General features: G+C 32.4%; 1 protein-coding gene across 4 annotated transcripts; it reads left to right on the top strand.

The window, feature by feature from the left end:
• The first annotated feature begins 2,458 nt into the window (after positions 1-2,458).
• Positions 2,459-17,041, top strand: LOC128233542 (hemicentin-1-like). Of its 4 annotated transcripts, none has more exons than XR_008260721.1 (14): positions 2,459-2,597; positions 5,706-6,032; positions 6,789-7,127; positions 8,647-8,940; positions 9,041-9,340; positions 9,524-9,805; positions 10,214-10,471; positions 10,816-11,100; positions 11,779-12,054; positions 12,402-12,716; positions 13,309-13,456; positions 15,319-15,361; positions 15,559-15,623; positions 15,832-17,041. XR_008260721.1 is itself a non-coding variant. In XM_052947259.1 (11 exons), exons 1-11 carry the CDS (start codon positions 2,543-2,545, stop codon positions 13,131-13,133), a joined length of 2,850 nt encoding a protein of 949 aa, XP_052803219.1. In that variant the 5' UTR covers positions 2,459-2,542; the 3' UTR covers positions 13,134-13,428. The 4 variants fall into 4 exon arrangements, 1 of the variants encoding a protein (XP_052803219.1); XR_008260720.1 differs by having other exon boundaries at positions 10,214-10,507; positions 15,565-15,623; XR_008260719.1 differs by having other exon boundaries at positions 10,214-10,507.
• Positions 17,042-19,184: the final 2,143 nt, after the last annotated feature.

Raw genomic sequence — 19,184 nt, 5'->3', positions numbered from 1 at the left:
CTCGATCCGGTCATGACACAGATCTAAGCCTGCCGACGGCACGCGTCACTAGGCATCAATCTAAATCTGTCATGCAAAGTTTCATCTAGATTAGCGAACTCAAAATAGATCGAATTAAGACAAGATTACCACTCAATCTGCAGTCGGGTCTTTATTTATTAAACGTTGATAATTGACCCATATAAACGCACGAAATTTATTCATTTTTGGGGTTTAAGTTAATAACATTTAGTGTACTTTTGACTCAAGCTGACCATCCTATTTTTGCCAAGTCAACAAACATAAAACTGCTAGTCAGATGAAATACTTTTGATGCCGTTTAATTTTTATTACATGTTGAATTCAATTTCTGTAAGTTACTTTTAAGTATGGTAGTTACGCTGTTTTCATTGCTGTAGCTGAATAAATATAAAATTGAACTTTTAAACATAATGCATTTTTAAACTGAACAATCAGTGTATTTCGATCACCTGAAACCTTGTTGCTGTTTATTATATTCATTTTAATAATTGTACATTTAACTCGGCCTGTTGCTGGTTTAAAATGGGACATAATTCGTACACATATTATAAAGTGCCTTGTTGACACTCTCTGTAACACAAACAAAAGTTGAATGACGAGTTTGTGACATGGAAGCCGTTAGATTGTGTCTCAGATTAAACTGATTCCACATCAAACATATTTTTTACTTCATCAAATTGGTTAAAATTGTCGTATTTTTGACACGAGTATTCTTAATATGAATTAAATAAAGTCATTTATACATATGCTTTACTATTACAATACTTCAGTAAAATCTATGCGGAACTCATTATGGCAAAAGATGGAACCAACTCTTTATGAGTATGTGTCAAAGGCAGATTTAGTTCGCGCGAATGTTATTTTCTTTAACTCGCAATTAAGTTAAAACTCTAATAGTTTTACAATTTATTATTAAATGTCGTCGATTAAGACTCTTAATGTTTAATTTATTTTTTCAGGATGTTGACAGCTAAATGGCGAACAGTTTATACTGTTATTTTAAAAAAATGCATTTTGCTTATATGTATTGAAATTCATATGTATTTTTGTCGTCATGAAAACTGTGACATTTAAGATACTATCGACATTTATTTCATGACATCAATGAAATAAACTGCGACAGCTGTAAAATAACGATTTCCTAAACTCTGCACATGGTAACATCACATATCATTATATTTCTAACCATACAATGACATTTAAGTAATGATTTGAAGTGTGTACCAAATATATTCATTACATTAAACATATGCAGGTTAATGCATGTTATGTAAAAGTACTATGGTTCTTACCATTTTGATGAAGACAATATTTGTTGTTTCGATAAACCCTGAGACACTATCTTCAGGCTGCCATAACACAAACTCGGCACAAACTCGGCATTTGACTTTTCTTCGTGTTACAGAGTTAGAACCCCATATATCAAGTGGCTCAACGTTCTCTCATAATATAACATAGATATACAAGACAAACTTTGATGCTATACATCACAGACGCAGCTTAACATTTAAATCATTTAATATACATATTCTTAGCAATTCGTTATTGTATTAATGTTATATATATGTTATATGACGAGTGCTGAAATCTAAAATTTCTTTCTTATGGATCGAATAACATAAGCTTACCGTGCTGTTTATGTATAATTTAATAATAATATGCTTCCTTTTAACACAATACAAACTTATTTGGATTGTAAACCACTATTATTTGCAAACCAACATGTTTGAGTCAACAACTCTTTTTTCGTTTACATGTTTTTTATCCACGAGCTCGACACCTTATATGTTATATAAAAGGTTCCGGTCAATTTTTTGCATTAGTTCATATGAACATTAATTGTTATTGGGTAATTTCAAGGGGATGGCTGAGACAGGACTCAGTAGCTTTTGGGCGGTAATTTTATGCTAAATTGAGGCTCCGCGCGTCCTTTGGCTGGTCAATCGGAACACGTCGCCCAATTGCCATCGAAAACAAGCTCGAATGTATATTGACTGTTTATGTCAGAATTCTTCACGAATACTGAATTCTTCTTGAAATTCTAGCTGAATCATGTGGAAAACACAATGTTAAATAAACATATAATCCTGAAACTTTGCCAATGTTATACAATTCGGTTATTTGATCGATATTTCAAACCGCGAGCATATTTCTAAAACATTCATTTTTTGCACGATATATAATTTTGCCTGACAAGTAATTAAATAAATATTGCTACTTAATAGAATTGGTACACTTATAACTTTCATCATTCCATGTATAACTCGCTTGTGTAGACTTACGATGTGTGTGTATGTACATATACGTTCATTTGAAATTTGAACAGCAAAAATACTTAAATTGATAGGTCGATAAACGAATGGACTGACAACGTATGCATGCATAACGTTATCAATGAATGCAAGAGGAAGTAAATTTTAAACCTTTAGTTAGCTTAAATCAATGTAAAATATACACAAACCCTCATAAAGTTTAATTTAACCTCACTTTGCTCTATATAGACTTTATTAACAGGATTAAAATGTATGTGACACCAGTTACGATATTATGTTTCTTGGTATATTTCAGGATTACTGGTGAGTCGATTTATGTGTATATTTTAATTAGTCATGATTCGATAAATTTCTGCTGTGAAATTATGCAAAGTAAATCGAAGTATGTCCTGATCTCTATGTTCGAAATTTCTATTAAATTAAATACAATTAATGTCAAATACATACAGTCATTGACGCGTTGATTCAATAGGTATTAACAGAAAATAAACGAGGTTACTCAAACCTCAGTAATGGTCTTGTATACAGTTATGGTTATGATTAAAATGGGGAGAAATAGTTTAAAGGTTGTATTTTGCGAAAACATTAACAATACGGCAACAAGACGTTTCTGGTGTCATCTGACGATCAGTGAGTCGAGCCTAACTAGGATTATATGTTGTGTACAAGAAAAATGTTATTAAATTGAACTAGTATTTTTTATGACCTGTTACAAGAATAAAGCCAATGCAGAGGCACAGAATATTGAATTACACCATGTATACTGTTTTGTTTGTGAATATAAACAATCCGTTTGTCTAGAATAGCATAACATCTTTTTTTAAAGTTCGAATGTCGGCGAAAATGATAATTGATTTAACCTGTCCTTGTACTAGCCTAAATTACTTTCACTTAGACTAGTATATGGGACACAACTCAAAATAGTGTATATGAAAACGTCTCGATTGAATGAAAGAGTTACTCACCTTTGATTCCACACAAAGCAAATTATTAGGATGGTAAAATGTAACTCTGCTGTACAATAAGATGTTCAGTTATATCAGAAATATTGGAATACATGCCATTCCGAATTTAGTGAAAAAAATACTTGTAATCATTTGTTTCTAGTATGAATAGTGAATAGACGCTTAGATTGTGAACACAATTTATCATTATTCTAGATAATTATATTTAAAAATAATTCATTGACAAATTTTGACCAGATTATAACTGTACATATCACATATTTGGAGTTGTCAATATATACCATATTATGTCCGTCCATATAATTGTTTAAAATGCATGTATTTTTTGAATTTTCAACTACTGAGCTTGTCCTTGTATTGTTCATTGCATTAGTGTATGTATTGAAATGTTTATATCATGAGTCATGTTGAACTATCTTTGAACAAATAGTGTGTATGATATCGTTTCAGATTAGTATAGGTTATTTGTTGATTTCAGTGTAAAATTGAATTTTATTTTACAAGTGTCAAATAATTGTTTTGTCTTTTATGACGAATAAAATTAAAGCCGATCTTACACTGAAATCAATAAATTTTACGTTACTCTTATGCTTATTTTTGGAGTATAACTACTATTTAAATTTGTTTTTCTAAATACTCCTTTTTGAAAGAGTGTTCTTGCTACGCCGCTACCTGTGGGACACCCCTCAAGCAAAGTTAACAATTGATTGCGTAGCTGTCGTTATCTATTTCTTGTTGGTTGATAAATATTATCAGGATTATCGTACATGACCAGATTATATAATTATTACGTCGCCATTTACTGAATGAAAATTTGAAAGATCGAACATGTTAGCAAAACTTTTGCGGATTTCATTGAATTAAACCTCTTACTTAGCTTTAGAGTGTGTGTAAGGATTCACGGGTATTTAGTCATTCCACACTGTCAGTGACCATTCTGAGCTTTATTCCAGTATAAATAACAATACGTTCCCTTTTCACCTGCGTTGATAATGAGCTGAATACCACACACGGACAAATCAATGCTATTTCCCGCGTTAAATGCATTTAATAATAAATGATATACCTGGCAGGGTATGAAACAAAATATATCCGATCAAAATAATTCCGTTTATAAGTATAATAAATTATCTGATGATATCCTGAAAAAATTAAAACACAATGAATTTTCCTATATTTTAACTGATCGTCTGATGAGGTCACAAACGGTAAGATGAGACGTAATTTTGTAATATCTCAATATTGAAATATGTTCATGGCGTCGTTCACTATTAAAATACAAAAGGTGACGAAGGTTTTAAGACCCTGATATGTTACAAGTTAAATCAGACTTCTTTGCTTTTGGGAAAAAGTACTAAATTTTTAAAATGACAAAATTAAATTGTAACATTTTGTACTTATATGCTTTGTCCTTTTATAGTAATATTATACTTATTTCTCCGTGAATCAGTTTTGTCAAGAATTGTTAAGATACTTAGGGTATGTCTAAAGATTATGTAAATCATATTAAAACTGTTGTTCAAAAAGATTTTTAGACCAATTCTGTCAAAAATGGAAGAAAACTATAGATAGTTCCCGATGGTGTCTTATTTAACATGTATACAATCTGACTATCGTTTTGAAGACATTAAGAGATATTTCCTGTTCATTTTAGATACTTGTTTTGTAAATTTAGAGCTATGAATAATCTCATGCCAATAGAAAAGAGTGTCACTTAGGCATTGAACGTTATTAAAGACTTGGTAATGTTTGTAATTAGAATATCATTGTTGACGAATTTCATTGTTCATTTGAATGTGACCATTTCTTTGACGGGAGGAAGAAACCTATTCCAAAATACTATTACAACCATCATAGTTATTACAAACTTAATTTTCTTTTGAACTGTAAAACTAAAAGTAGAATTGTTCAATTAACATTATTCTGTTAAATCATCCTATCAAAGATTAAATTATAATCATTCTCCATTAGCATTAGTGGTTATAGTATATACATATTTCATTATGATTAAAAAAACGTAATCATAAGCTGCCATTGACTGTTTCAATTTAAAATTATATACCCGACAGGATAAGAAACAAATAATAATCACCATCAGTTTGTTTCACCTGTTGTTAAAAGATTTCATATAATGATTTAAATGGAAAAAAAACTACTGATTCAAAATCATCTTTATCATAAAACACAACTAGAAATAAAGATAATAGTGTGACGTGCTGAAATATTTCTAATTAAAGTGTTTATAAACGTGAAAGTGCTGTTGTTATATTACACATGGGCAAAACAGGAAATACGTAATGGTTATATTCCACCGGAAAAAGCCCACTAACTACTAGGTTTGCCATTGATTAAACATACAGGTCAAACATTAGTAAGTTTAAGCATAGTTCTTGGTTATTCATTGTTAAAAAACAAATTATGAAAAACTTGTATTTATAATTTTCAGATTGTAACGATATTTCTATGTCTATCAAACCGCAATTATCCTTGGAAAACAATTCGGTGTCGTTTAAGTGTAGCGCAGGATATGATGCACTCACGCTTGCTTTCAGTCAATCATTTAAAACGGTAGTCTATTCAGTGTTTAATGATAGCAGTTGTGTCATACGCATTGGTACCAGACCAGAATTTGTTGATCAGTGCACTTGTGATTATCAAACAAAAAGCCTGGAATGCTTCATTGCAACGATATCAAGAAGGGAAAATGGATTGTGGCAGTGTGAAGACTTTTTCGGACCCACGTTAAGTACCTTTGTGGCATTGAGAGTGACAGGTGAGTTAACAATTACATTTCTGATAGGCTGATTCCCTTCGAATGATTTTGTTTGTATCGGAAGCTATAACGCATCAATAACTAAGTACGAGATTTATCCAGAAAGACCATACACAAACATCTTCTGTTTCTATTGCTATCCTGTATGCTTAAGTTGGGAAGATTTAATTGTTATGTTAGGATAAGAACACAATTGCAACGACTAACTCTAATGAATTGTAACGGTTATACTGAACAGTTGAATATTGACCAACACTCACTATTTTGCTTATTAAGACGAATGATATAAAAAAAATTTACTTGAGATTGAGTTGTACACCATTGCAAATTTCTATGGAGTCGGTGCGTTATTTTCGTTTTTATATACCTTATTCAGATTTTAACTATTAAAATGGCGTCAAATTGACCAGCTATGCTCCCTTACTCAATAATTACTTAACCAATGTTTACTAGACCATATCGGCATATCAAATTGCACAAGTTAAGAGTACATTATTCATTGTGTAATTTTGGACTGTGCTGTTTCAAGTTAGACCATAGCAATATATGAACGTTATGATATAATATATGTTTATTAATAAAAGATATCGCCCTATGTCCGCCAGGCATACTAATAATTAAAAATAGTTTTCATTCCTAAAAACGGGAGCTCTATTTACGCGGACCTCTCCTTTGTTATGTAATACTCGGTTATATTTTCAATTTGTATTTGAATACCTATCTATCATTTAATATATTTTTTTTCTATTTTATAAGTACCAATACAAAAAGCTACCATACAATCGGATGTACAGAATGTGACTATAAACGATACCAAACAGTTATCCCTGATATGTGAAGCTCCCAATGGAATTCCGGTGGCAAATATCAGTTGGTTCTTGGACAAACAAACGCCCAATCAGTCAACTGATGATACAGATATTACAGAGTTTTCTTCGGTCACGATTTGGTCTAAAAATGATGGAACAAAAACTGCTGAAAGCACGCTTTCTTTTAACGTAAGTGCAGAACATAATGGAATGACACTCTTCTGTACGGCGAATAACACTGCAGAGGTGAATGTGTTCAGCAGACGGATTCATCTTAATATTATATGTAAGTGTCGTTTATAACTAGTATACTGAAGAATTGTAAAAACAGTTATTTTCATAGGATACGTACGACTCGTCTAATAAGTTTTTATAAAGAAATTGATTGATTTTTGAACACATTTCGAAATATAATTGCTTTTCTTTGTGTGCGTGAACTACTAGAATGTGTGTTATGTAATATTTAAAAGCAACTTTAAAAAAAATTGTTACTTAATGAGTCATCGAGAAGTGCTTAACTCATAAATACATACTAGCAATATGAACAGATATTTTGTTTTCTGCGAATGTTTTATTTTGCATTCATCTTACCTTAATGTCTACGATATTTATAAAACTTTGACCTCAACCCATCTTCAAAATATTTCACAAATGTTAAAGTTTGTATATGATTAAGATAAAACTCTAATGGATAGTTTGTCTGAAGTTGATCCTCTAAATTTAACCTTTAACTGACAATGGGGCCTTATTATAAATGAATGTACGACTCAATATCGTAAGAACAAGAACTGCATTTCGAAATATTTAGAGAATGTTATGAATTAAATTCTACTAGAAAGTCACATCCATTAAAAATAAATTGGGCTGTAAGTTTCGGAATATATATTTAAACTCAAATTTTAATTAAAGATAACCCTCGTTCGGAACACGTTGATAGGATACACTTAAGTCACAATTATGTTTCAATGTGGACATAGAAGAGGACCTTGGTCCATTGAGGTCTTTTACATTGGAATAAGACATCTGTTCGTACGTTTAACTTTTTAATAATCTGGATGCCCCATTTTACCTATATTAAAAAGCACTATAATTAACAATTTAACACATACCTTGTCATAGCCAAAGTCAACAGTGTCATTGATCTGATGATTTTAAAGTATTTGCAATAATAACTTCATTTGTTGCACTGTCTAAGGCTTATTTGATTCCCGACGTAAAATGGTTAATTCTGAATATTTATGCGAAAAGCGAAAGAAACAAGCTCAGTAGCAAGAAGTTTAAACATAAACCTGGTTTAATGGCACTGGGTAAACGCCAAAGACATAGAACATAAAATCACAAACAAGAAACATGGAAGAACAGCACGAAACTCCACAAACAGTACAGTAAATAAATACTATATACAAAAAACTAGGTATGTGCACAACCTCACTCTTATCCCAACAATCCCGAATCCAATAAAAACGTTAAATCGTATCAAAATATGCATTAACATGCGGAAACATAAACTCCGTTTAATTGCACAGGGAAAACGCACAAACACAAAAACTGTCACAAACCAGAAACATTGACATATAGCAAAAAAATCCACAAACAAGTGAACACATATAGTTCATACATAAAAAAACTGAAGATGTTTATCAAGGATTGTTAGGTACCGCCTTGGTACGGTCAGTAAAATGAATACGACTTGTATAAATGACGTATTTATATTTACATTTATATTTGAACACGATTAACATATTTATACAATAGTGTCCTGACTAGCGTCTAAGCAGTTAAAATTTGTTTAATAAATGTTTCAGACAACCCAGATAAACATGTTCTCGTTAGCAATCAAACACATGACGTTGACTTTTACTTGATACGAAATTCCAACACAAAACAGTCGTTGCAATGCCAAGTAGACGGTGGAAATCCTATGGCAACTCTAAAATGGTCTTGCTACGATGGTATTCAAAGCAACGGGAATTCACAGTCCAGTGCTATAAGTACCGTCACTTGGATCGCTGCTGATTTAACTGACTCAACATGCATCTGCTATACATCACATATACTGGGATGGAATGATTGGCGAGTTGTGTATATACACGTGTATTGTAAGTTAAAATGAATTGATAATACATGCTTTGTCTATATTTATTACGATCAAACTCAAGAAGAAATGTTTAACTATTTATCGCTTTATTCTGCTTTCAGATGAACCAAATCCTCCAACGTGTACGATTGGCAGTGCAAATGTGAGCAAAGGCGTTTTAAACATAACCTTAAACTCAAACGTTCGCATTACTTGTAAAAGTGATGGGAACCCGTCTCCTGAAAACTTTGTTTGGATATTGCCTACAGGCTACACATTTGAAAGAAAAACACTTTCATTAAGTCAAATCCAATTATCACATGATGGTTTGTACATTTTAAGTGTTGAGAATATCATGAAGCCTAGCATTGGAGAGATTGTCAACGGACGTTCAAATACAACGTTTGATATGAATATACAATGTGAGTAACATATTGTTAGTAATAAATCATATCTTTGTTCAGTTTTTAAATAATTTTGATTTGCTAAATAATATTTATATTAGACGATGACTATTGTTAAAAAGACCGATAGACAGATTAAGTATAATCGAAAAGAAATTCACTTCAGCGTTTGCAAACTAAATAGTGTTTATACATATTTAGATGGTCCTAGGAGTCTACAGTTTTATTTTCGTCAAAGTGGAAAGAACATCACATCAAGAGTCATTTATGTAATAAAAGGCGATGAAACCAGTATTGTCGCCTTTGCTGATGCACGACCGCATCCGACGTACATTTGGTCCAACTTTCAAGTTGGAGAAGAAATCTCACACGAGTTCCATTATGACACGAATATTTCTTGCAATGTTTCAAATGTTTTATATCCAACGGGTTTTAATACAATTCAAAAGAGTGTTACAAAAACCTTTCAAGTTCAAGTCCTGTGTAAGTATATTTTATCTATATATTTGCTTTGTATATGTCAGTGTAAGATCATATTTATGTCTATAGAAAATATAAACCACTTAACCACTGAAATTAACAATCTTAATTCTCCTTTTGATTCAGCGACAAAAGAGTTTTCCGTGTATTATATAACCTTATTTATCATTGACTTGTATTTAAAATTATATAGTACAGTATACCAAGTGCGAATGTGAGAATTACAAAGTAAACGATATATTAGGGAAATTGACATAGAATTTTGAAAACTATACATAAGCTTTGCCTTTCGATTTTAACTCTTTTTTTCGTTAAGAATAAAAGAGACGTTTTTTTCAATAAATTCAAATGTAAGTGTCTGTTTTTGCCCTTGATAATAAATATAACGTATTCACTATTGTTTTGTTACAGATCCTCCAGAAGTTCCGATTCTTAGGTTTAATACTTGCAACAGTATGGTAGAAATTGAAGATTCGATTGTTAACGTTGTTTCAAATCAACTCTTAATTGTGACATGTTTTGCAAAAGCAAAGCCGGAACCATCCTATAGATGGAACAACTCACTGGCGAATGAATTGTTTATTGCACATGTGACAAAAAATAACTCGGCAACATACATTTGCTATGCAAGTAACACGATGATCACGTCGTATGGAAAATCTGTTAAAGGTCAAAATGAGACATTATTTATCCTCGATGTAATATGTAAGCACAAGTATATCATGAATATTTCTACTGTTCATTGCTAAAATAGAACTTAAAAGTATTTTATTTGAAAATGATATTATAACAATATCCTTATCCACTAAAGAGTTTAATTTTTCTTGCGCAATTACATTGCTTTTTAAATTTTGATATAAGAATAAATATTTTTGTCGACAAAAAAGAACTTAAATCTTGGTAAAATTGTTATTATTAACAAATGATGCCTAAACAACTTACTGTCGATTTATCTTTAACATATGATTTACTTTTACCAATGGGATTATGTCGATTTGTATATTTTCTTTCAGATCCACCACAAATATCAAATGCTGAAACTAAGTTAGTGGCTATTGAAGGTTCAAACTTCAGTATTTATTGCAATGTGTCGCTAGGAAATCCAAGGGAAACCTTTGTAACATGGATAAGTGATTCCGATGCGGAAGTCGAAAAAGCTGGACAGCTAATCAACTTTCTGAATATTTCTCGAACTGACGAAGGAAATTTTACATGTATTGCAAGAAACAGAATGAAACCAACTGGCTGCGCAGAAGAAGATGGAGTCGACAAACAACAATTTTATGTCGATGTTCAGTGTAAGGCTGTTTTCTTGTAATGCATATATTTCTGAAGCACCTTAAATACTTTGAACGATGATTCGGCTTTAGGCAGACATAAGTTCGACGGTCCGATCATATTTGTGTATTTTTGCACGAACAACGAAGACCTATCTGTATTTGTCTTTACCTGATAGCGAAAAGTGACGACAAATATGGTTTGTTTTAAATAAAAGTATGTTACTCACTGAAATTTACAAACACATTCATTTGCTGACTACTGTCGTTATGTAATGGCTATACACGATAAATCCCGCGTTCAATTGTTGCTGCTGGCGGGATTTTCTTTTATTTATTATGTTCTACCTTTTGTTGATTTTATGTTCATAGAAATATAGAGATCCAACATTTGAACTTATAATGCGTCTTAAAATGTATACTACAAACAAGAAACAAAACATTTCTATTGGATTTAATTAAAGCTTATTGTTCTAAACTAAGAAATTATATTAAAAGGCTTATAGGCAATGTTCAGAATGTGATGGCATTTTATGAAAGTGCAGAGATCACAGAATTCATACACACAGTGTAAACACATAAAGGTAAAGTACCAATTTCGTATTTTCTTTCACTAATCTCAATGAAGAAAATAATAGAGTTCATTGTAGTTTAAAATTATTAACGTAAGTTAGCTAAATGTGCTTTTTCATATTTTAGATAAAGCAAGAATACAGAGATTTGCTGCCTTATCTGCTACGGTAAATCATACGGAGGAATTAAGTTTTGTGTGTGATATAGATAGTGACCCACCTGCTAGTGTTAGTATAATGTCTACAAATGGAACGACATTGCATTTTACACGTGGAAATAATCAGCTGCGATATAGAAAGAATAGTTCGTGCTTGGATGACAACGGCAATTTCACGTGTACTTCTGAAAATAAACATAACGGCGGGTCGCCCGAAAGCAGAAATGTTACAGTTGATGTCAGATGTAAGCATTTATTTTAATAAAATTAACATATTTTTAACAGAACTTCCAATTTAACAAACGGACAAAGTTAATTACGCGATATTACAATAAACGTTGACAAAATTACAAACGGCATAAAACATAATTATAGTAGTGACTTAATTTTACAACTGTTACAATAAAATTAAAAAGATAAAATATAGGTAATCTAAGGTAAATATTATTTAGAGGAAGAGAGAAGTGAATGCTTTATCATTGGTTATTTTTGAATTGGCAATTAACTACACGAAGAAAATGATTTGAAGCTGACACTGTTGCAACAGAGTATAATTAATTTCAAGCAATCACAGTGTTTTATTTATTTATAGGTTCGCCGATATACCCCCGTAATTACTCTCCAGAGACGGTTGTCAAATCACAAATTGGAGACCAGACGATACTAAATTTCAGTATATTTTCAAATCCCTTACCCACAAGTGTTATATGGACAAATCTTTCAAACAACATGCAACTTCACGCGAACACAAGTGAATCTGATAGAGTATTTATAGATACAAGTGATGACATGCGGTCATCCGTGGTTGTCATAAAGAGTATAGAGCCCTGGGATTCTGGAAATTACTCTGTGCGTGTAAAAAACGAATTTGGAAACCTGACCGAAACATTTCACATTGTTTTAGACGGTAAGTGCAATTCACGGTATGTGTATGGACTATTTTAATAATAAATTTTTTGTTGAGCAAACTGTAAATGGCGTGAATGTATTCTTTAAGTGGATCAATTATCATACAAAAGCCGAATGAGTGAGAACAGTCATGAAAAGGTAGTATCCCAAATCTAGACGTTTTATCATTACGCTATTGTAAACATATATATGTTTATGGTTGAGCTGAGTTGCGTATTTGCATTGGTTAATATAATGGAACCATCTGCTTTTACACATTGCGAATGATGTGAATGTATTCTTTAAGAATCGATTAAATTAGAAATATCTATTTATGCCGTACCTCTTCACAGCTTCACAACCAACTACAAATATAATTGCACACGTGACAGTGTTTGGTGGATTAGATATTACCAATAAGAGCGCATTTGAGTAGTTGCTTCCTTTTCTTTGAATATGACTTAAATGCGGGCGATGTGTGTCCGTTGAAAATTGTCTTTTCGTGGATACAATTATGAACCAAATTACCGTACAAAAGACGAATATGTGACAACGGTTAAACGAACTTTTCATTGCAAAAATGCTCAGTTGCTTAAACATTTATAAAATAGAAACATCACCAACATCTATCAACTCTGCAAACGTTGGAGGATCTGGAGGCTGGTGGTTTTGTCAGCACTGCTTTGGTTTTTATAGCTCTCCTAATTGTGACAGTCATATACGTCTACAAGAAACGGCAGAGTTCTAAACACAACAATGGTGAGTATATTAAATAGTCAAAATGTTTGGTATTGAAACCATGGGAAACCAATGGTTTCATCTAGAGTAGCAAACTGTATTCAATCATTAAATCTAAAATAAGAGCACTCATATTATTTATAAACCCTCTTTTTCCTTCTATGAGAGTTACTCTCACACCCTTTATTAATACGTGTTGATCGGAAGTGGTCTGTTTGTACCTTTATGTTTATGTATATTTAAATTTTGATATACCTACGTATATGGGCAAATAAAAATCGCATGATCTGTCCACGCGTCCGTTCGTACGTCATTCCATCAGGATTTTGTTCGTATCCGTTTTGCACTTTGTCATGAATGGTGCGATTTTGAAAAAAGCAACAACAAAAAAACTAGCACATTCTTTTAAGCACACAAAGGCGTCGCGTGCGAAACCCTCATCCCTTCTTCGAAGGTCAAGGTCACACTTAAGAGTCTAATCATTATGGGATGCTGCTTATATACACAAAGAGTAAAGGCGGTCATGTCCGTGTTGTAGCGTTCTCATGCACGGTGACGACACAAAAATACGACGTATCTTATGCAAGACCAACGTCCTTACTTTGCGGCAAGATCACTCAGAGATGCTTAATCATAGTGGAAATCTGCATATATTTGTATTTTGTATAATTAACAAACAGTATAGGTGTCGTGTCCGGTATAAAACTTTGTCATGCAAGGTTGGGCTTTCAAATAGCATATGTACGCGCCAAACAACGTAAGTCATGCGCAAGACCTCCATCACTGCGTTGAAGGTAAAGGTCCCACGGTGAGGTAATCATAATGGAATGCTGCATTTACGCAGATACAGTATAGTTGGAGTATTGCCAAATTCTTATATCGATACATGGTGATTATAAAGTGCTGATCATGTGTATGTTATTTGAAGTATTCATCTCAAAATATCAGGAATGTTTAACAACTTATGCATCTTTCTGGAAGATGATAACAATACTACCATTTTCTTTCACTTATAAACTTTCTGACGTATGATCCTCTTTTCAGGAAATAAGTCTAAGGTTATACGAACACACATACTACTAATAAAACAGTCAGTGGTATGAGTTAAGGTGTCAAAAATTTCACCAAAACAAAAGGAAACATAAGCGATGTTTTAATGATCATAAACATGATATAAACAATGTTTCAGCAATTCAAATTATGACATGTAAAAAGAAGATTATGGTTTTTATATATGGATATTATGAGTATTAGTAGTACAATAATAATAATAATAATAATAATAATAATAATAATAATAATAATAATAATAATAATTATTATTATTATTATTATTATTATTATTGCGTGGACATTTAATAAATGAATAATGTCCGTGTCCTGAAACGTCTCAGCTATCCGTTCTCTGTATGTTATGTCCGTCTTGTTTGCAAGTTATCAGTCCGGGTTTATTCTGTAATTCAATGCACCCAAATATTATTATGGGTCAATACATAAATATATCAGTTTTATTTTACCAACTTTAATTAGAAAATGGATTTTGAAATATCAAAAAAATATCAACGTAAACAAAAATGTTCTACTATCATTCTATTTATTTATCAATGAAAGAACAAACAAATTAACTTCTTACATCAACAGTACATATCTTGCGATATGAGAGCATTCTGCTTTTAGAAGCGAAATCATAGCCGGTCAAAATATGCTAAAGAGCTCCTATAAATCAATTGTTTACTCTCATATTTATCAAATTCAGACCATATCATCACTGTTTATTGTAATTGCATGTTTCAAATAATACGTTCTTGCTGACATATTACTAACATTGTTGACTTGTGTAATGGTTGCATTCATTTCCATTGTTCTTTGGTGCATCGTTTCAGATCTTCACGCCAAGAACGACAATTCTCAGCATGATGAAAACGGGTAGGCTTCTGCTGAAATTTTGAACCTGCTAACTTTTAACTCTGCTAACATATAAGTTAACACCTTATTTATATATCTTTATAAATAAGTTTATACCTAATTTATCGGGGGTAAAGTGTACGAGAGAATCATGCAAAAGTAGGCTTACAATTGCCTTTGTTTGTTTAAACAATGCTATTCGTCTTGTTATGGATTAGTTTCAGGTACGAGGAATTAGCTATAATAGGACGACGGACTGGCGAAAAGGAGTATTCTGAACTTGGTACGCATTGGACAACATTACGTGATTTTATCACTTTTTTGTTCATACAATCTAATCAATTGAAGAGTCCATAATTGTAACAACGTACACACATAATGGTGAAATACGATTAAACAGATTTTTATCAGCATAATCTTTGACTTACTTAAATATATTTCATTAGAATGAGATTTTATCTTAATTTTATTAGCTTTACAAATACTTTCAGATTTCCAAGAGAGAAAAGACAAAACCAATCAGAACAAACCGTCAGCTGGAAACGAAACGTATGAGAACCTTAAACTGGGCACACGATGAAGTAAAACATCATTGCAATGACATAGACATCTGCTGTTTCTATGACGAGTTTTAGCAAATATTTTGTTTGTTTGTTTATATTGATTTTGTGTTCTTAAAACTAAGTTCCACTAGCTTTACTGTGTATTGTTCAATGTATCAATTTCACTTTAATTGTGTGATCACTAAAACACCTAATTTAAACCTCATTATATAACGTGTGCTTCGTCTTCGCTTTTTACTGTTAAAACACCAATCAAACAAGCTACCTTTTGCAGTTTCCTTGCCAGAATGCTTTCCCTGATCACGGCACAAACATGTTTTTCTCCGTCGTTGACAAACATAAATATAAAAAACGTAAGTGATGATCCCTGCAGCGGTTCATGAATTTTTATGTCGATTCACAGACAATAAACCATTGTCATCTATTTGATGAATCTGTTTAATCACACAAGAGAAGGAAAAGCTCTCATACTCATTTACAAATGCATACACTATCCGTGGCGATTAGTGCATATATTTCAGAAATTGCCAAATACACGTTCAATTGACCTCATCTATGATGCCTGGATGCAAACGAGTTGGCTTATTTGCTGACACATACCATAACAGAACAATGTCATATAAACATTACCTGCTTTGCTGTAATGTAACATTCTGATAATTTCCATAGATATAATCTACTGTTGGTCAATATCATCCATTATATTATGCCATAAGATGGTATACAAACACATACTCTGGTCATCTACATCAACTAACGAATAACTCTGCTGAGGTCCAAGTTTTCAGCAGACAGATCCATCTTAATATCAGTTGTTACAATAATTTTAACAAATATATTGTAATAAAAAATTGTTCCGTAGAATACATGCTACTCGTATATTTAGATCTTATTAACAAATAGGGTGATTTTAAACTGTTTTAAATAACTTCCAATTTGTGCTATGTAATATTTATAAGCAATTCAAAAACATTTACTTATTATGTCATCGGGATGTGTTTTGTTTTCTTCGAGGCTGTGCAAATGCTTTTCCGTGCAACAAAACTTAGTTCCATATCAATCTCTATATTGAAACTGGACTTTAACCTCTAAACTTGTCTGACACATAATATTATAATATGCTACACGATGTTTTATTCTCTTACAACTTATCTTACTATATTAATTCTAACCCGAATTTACGATACATTCTCGTACAATCTTTAGACAGTTCTGGTAAATCATATTTAGGTCGAGCTACTTCTTGCTATCGATAATTTCCGAACGAACTTCACTTCAGGAAGAATTGTATTCTTCTTCATCCTCAAAGTGTAACCGTAACAACCTTAACAAGAACAATATATCACTTCTTCAATTATACTATGAAAGTGAAAATCGTAAAGTGATTGTCATCTATGCACGGCTGCGTGTACACTGTAGTAAGTTAGATATATCTTCTCCAAATCTGTTGCAATCGGAAATGTGGAAATGTTCTAGGAACCTTACCTCCGGACAGGTTGAGCTGAACAACTCATAAAAGGCCGAATAATGCAATACTATAGACGGCTGAAAACAGTGATAATTTGCAAACGATCGGTAATTTAGAGAGAACGAATTTTAAGATTGGCGGCCATAGGCAAGTGTGTTTCCTTTCGTGTTTGTTCCGGATATTAGCCATTTAGCAGTTTTCAATCTATAAATTGGGTCTACTGGTACGGGGTCCCCATAATGTAGCACTCATAACGAATTACTGTTACCATAACGAATAACTGCTACATATAGGAGTGCAGTGCGTTGAAAATGGACTGAGATGACTCTAGTGCAATAACAAGTAATATGCCATCAACCGATATACTTGGCCCATCATTCCACTTGGATCGATACACATTATTTAACTAGCTGATGGTTACCATACCATGACAAGGCTTATAGTGGGGCTCGAACCTTTGACCTTCATAGTCATACGCGGACTCCGTAACAACAAGGCCACTAATGCAGTATTAGTAAAAGTGGTAATGATATCCCATCGATATGGTCACGAGATGAAGGTTAGTTAAGTGTTAATTGCAGATTGAATGTCCCTGTTAGCGATCAGAGCACTGGTAATGACCTAGATGAAATGTCATATCGGCGACCGAGTCGAACGTCTCGGCTAACAAATAACGTAAGTATAACGTTGTTTAAGAGTTGCATCATAATCAGTTTTTTTATAACTTTGTCACAACGTTGTGACAAAGTCAGTGTCTAAATAGTGTTATTACTAATTTGCACTAATTATAATTGAACTTATGAGTAATGGGATAAATAATTCATGCAAGCATATTATAATGATGAAATCCCTAGCAGAAATGTTCCACAGCTGATGTTAGTAGTAATTTCAATGTAAGGATCAATGCAAACAAATCTCTCTACCTAAAGTATTATTAAATAAAGTTCAATGGTCAAGTTTGTATCTTTATTTACAATGGTCAATGTCACCAAAGGTGGCCAATAGGGTCTGGAAGGGCTTTCATAGTAATATTTCCTGTCTGAGTTGTAATAATTTCTTTGTTTATTAGATTTATATCAGACTTAAAACAAGTGTGTGCGAGGATGCGCAGGTGCGTCGCACTTAGCATATGTGCACTCATCCCGAGGCTCAAGTTCATTTATAAGTAAGTAAGTGCTCAATTGAGCTCAATCTGTATCCGAACGTCATCTCCATTGATACGATTTGAATCTACCATCACATAATTGTAGATGCAGGAAGATGCAGATGTAGGAAGGCATAGTAAGAGATCTCTCAAATAAACGATGAAGTATTTAATCTTTTACTTTGTCCCATTCAAGCAGGTTGTGTTCAAACTTCACAAAATTGTAGAGTACCATGGGAGAGAGTGCAGCGTATACAATTTATGTTTTCAATACAAGGTCAATGTTATACTCAATCGTCGGTAGAGCCTGCCTCGAATTTCATAAAAACGATTCATGTCTTTGGTGTTACTCCAAAAAAAAATATTGATCAATTGACACCAAAACTAAATCCGAAGAGACCTTATTGGAAACACTATCAGGCTAGATGTTCATACGGACGATTTCACAAACAGATTGAGATGTAATGATTTTTGTTTGCTTAAACAAAGAGGTTGCCAACTTTCATGAAAAATAGAGGTATAATTCCAACCTTTGCATTCTTTTTGAATTATATCAGACTAAGAGAAACCATAGAACGAGAAACTGCCCTCGTTTACAATCGAATACATATCCATCAGAAAAAATGGAACCTTTTAAACAATTATTTAAATCTTTGAATGCTCCATACA

This window comes from Mya arenaria, chromosome 5 (assembly GCF_026914265.1).
Source record: "Mya arenaria isolate MELC-2E11 chromosome 5, ASM2691426v1".
Lineage (NCBI taxonomy): Eukaryota > Metazoa > Mollusca > Bivalvia > Myida > Myidae > Mya > Mya arenaria.
Note: the sequence above shows the minus strand (reverse complement) of the source record. Positions and strands in the feature narration are given on the sequence as shown.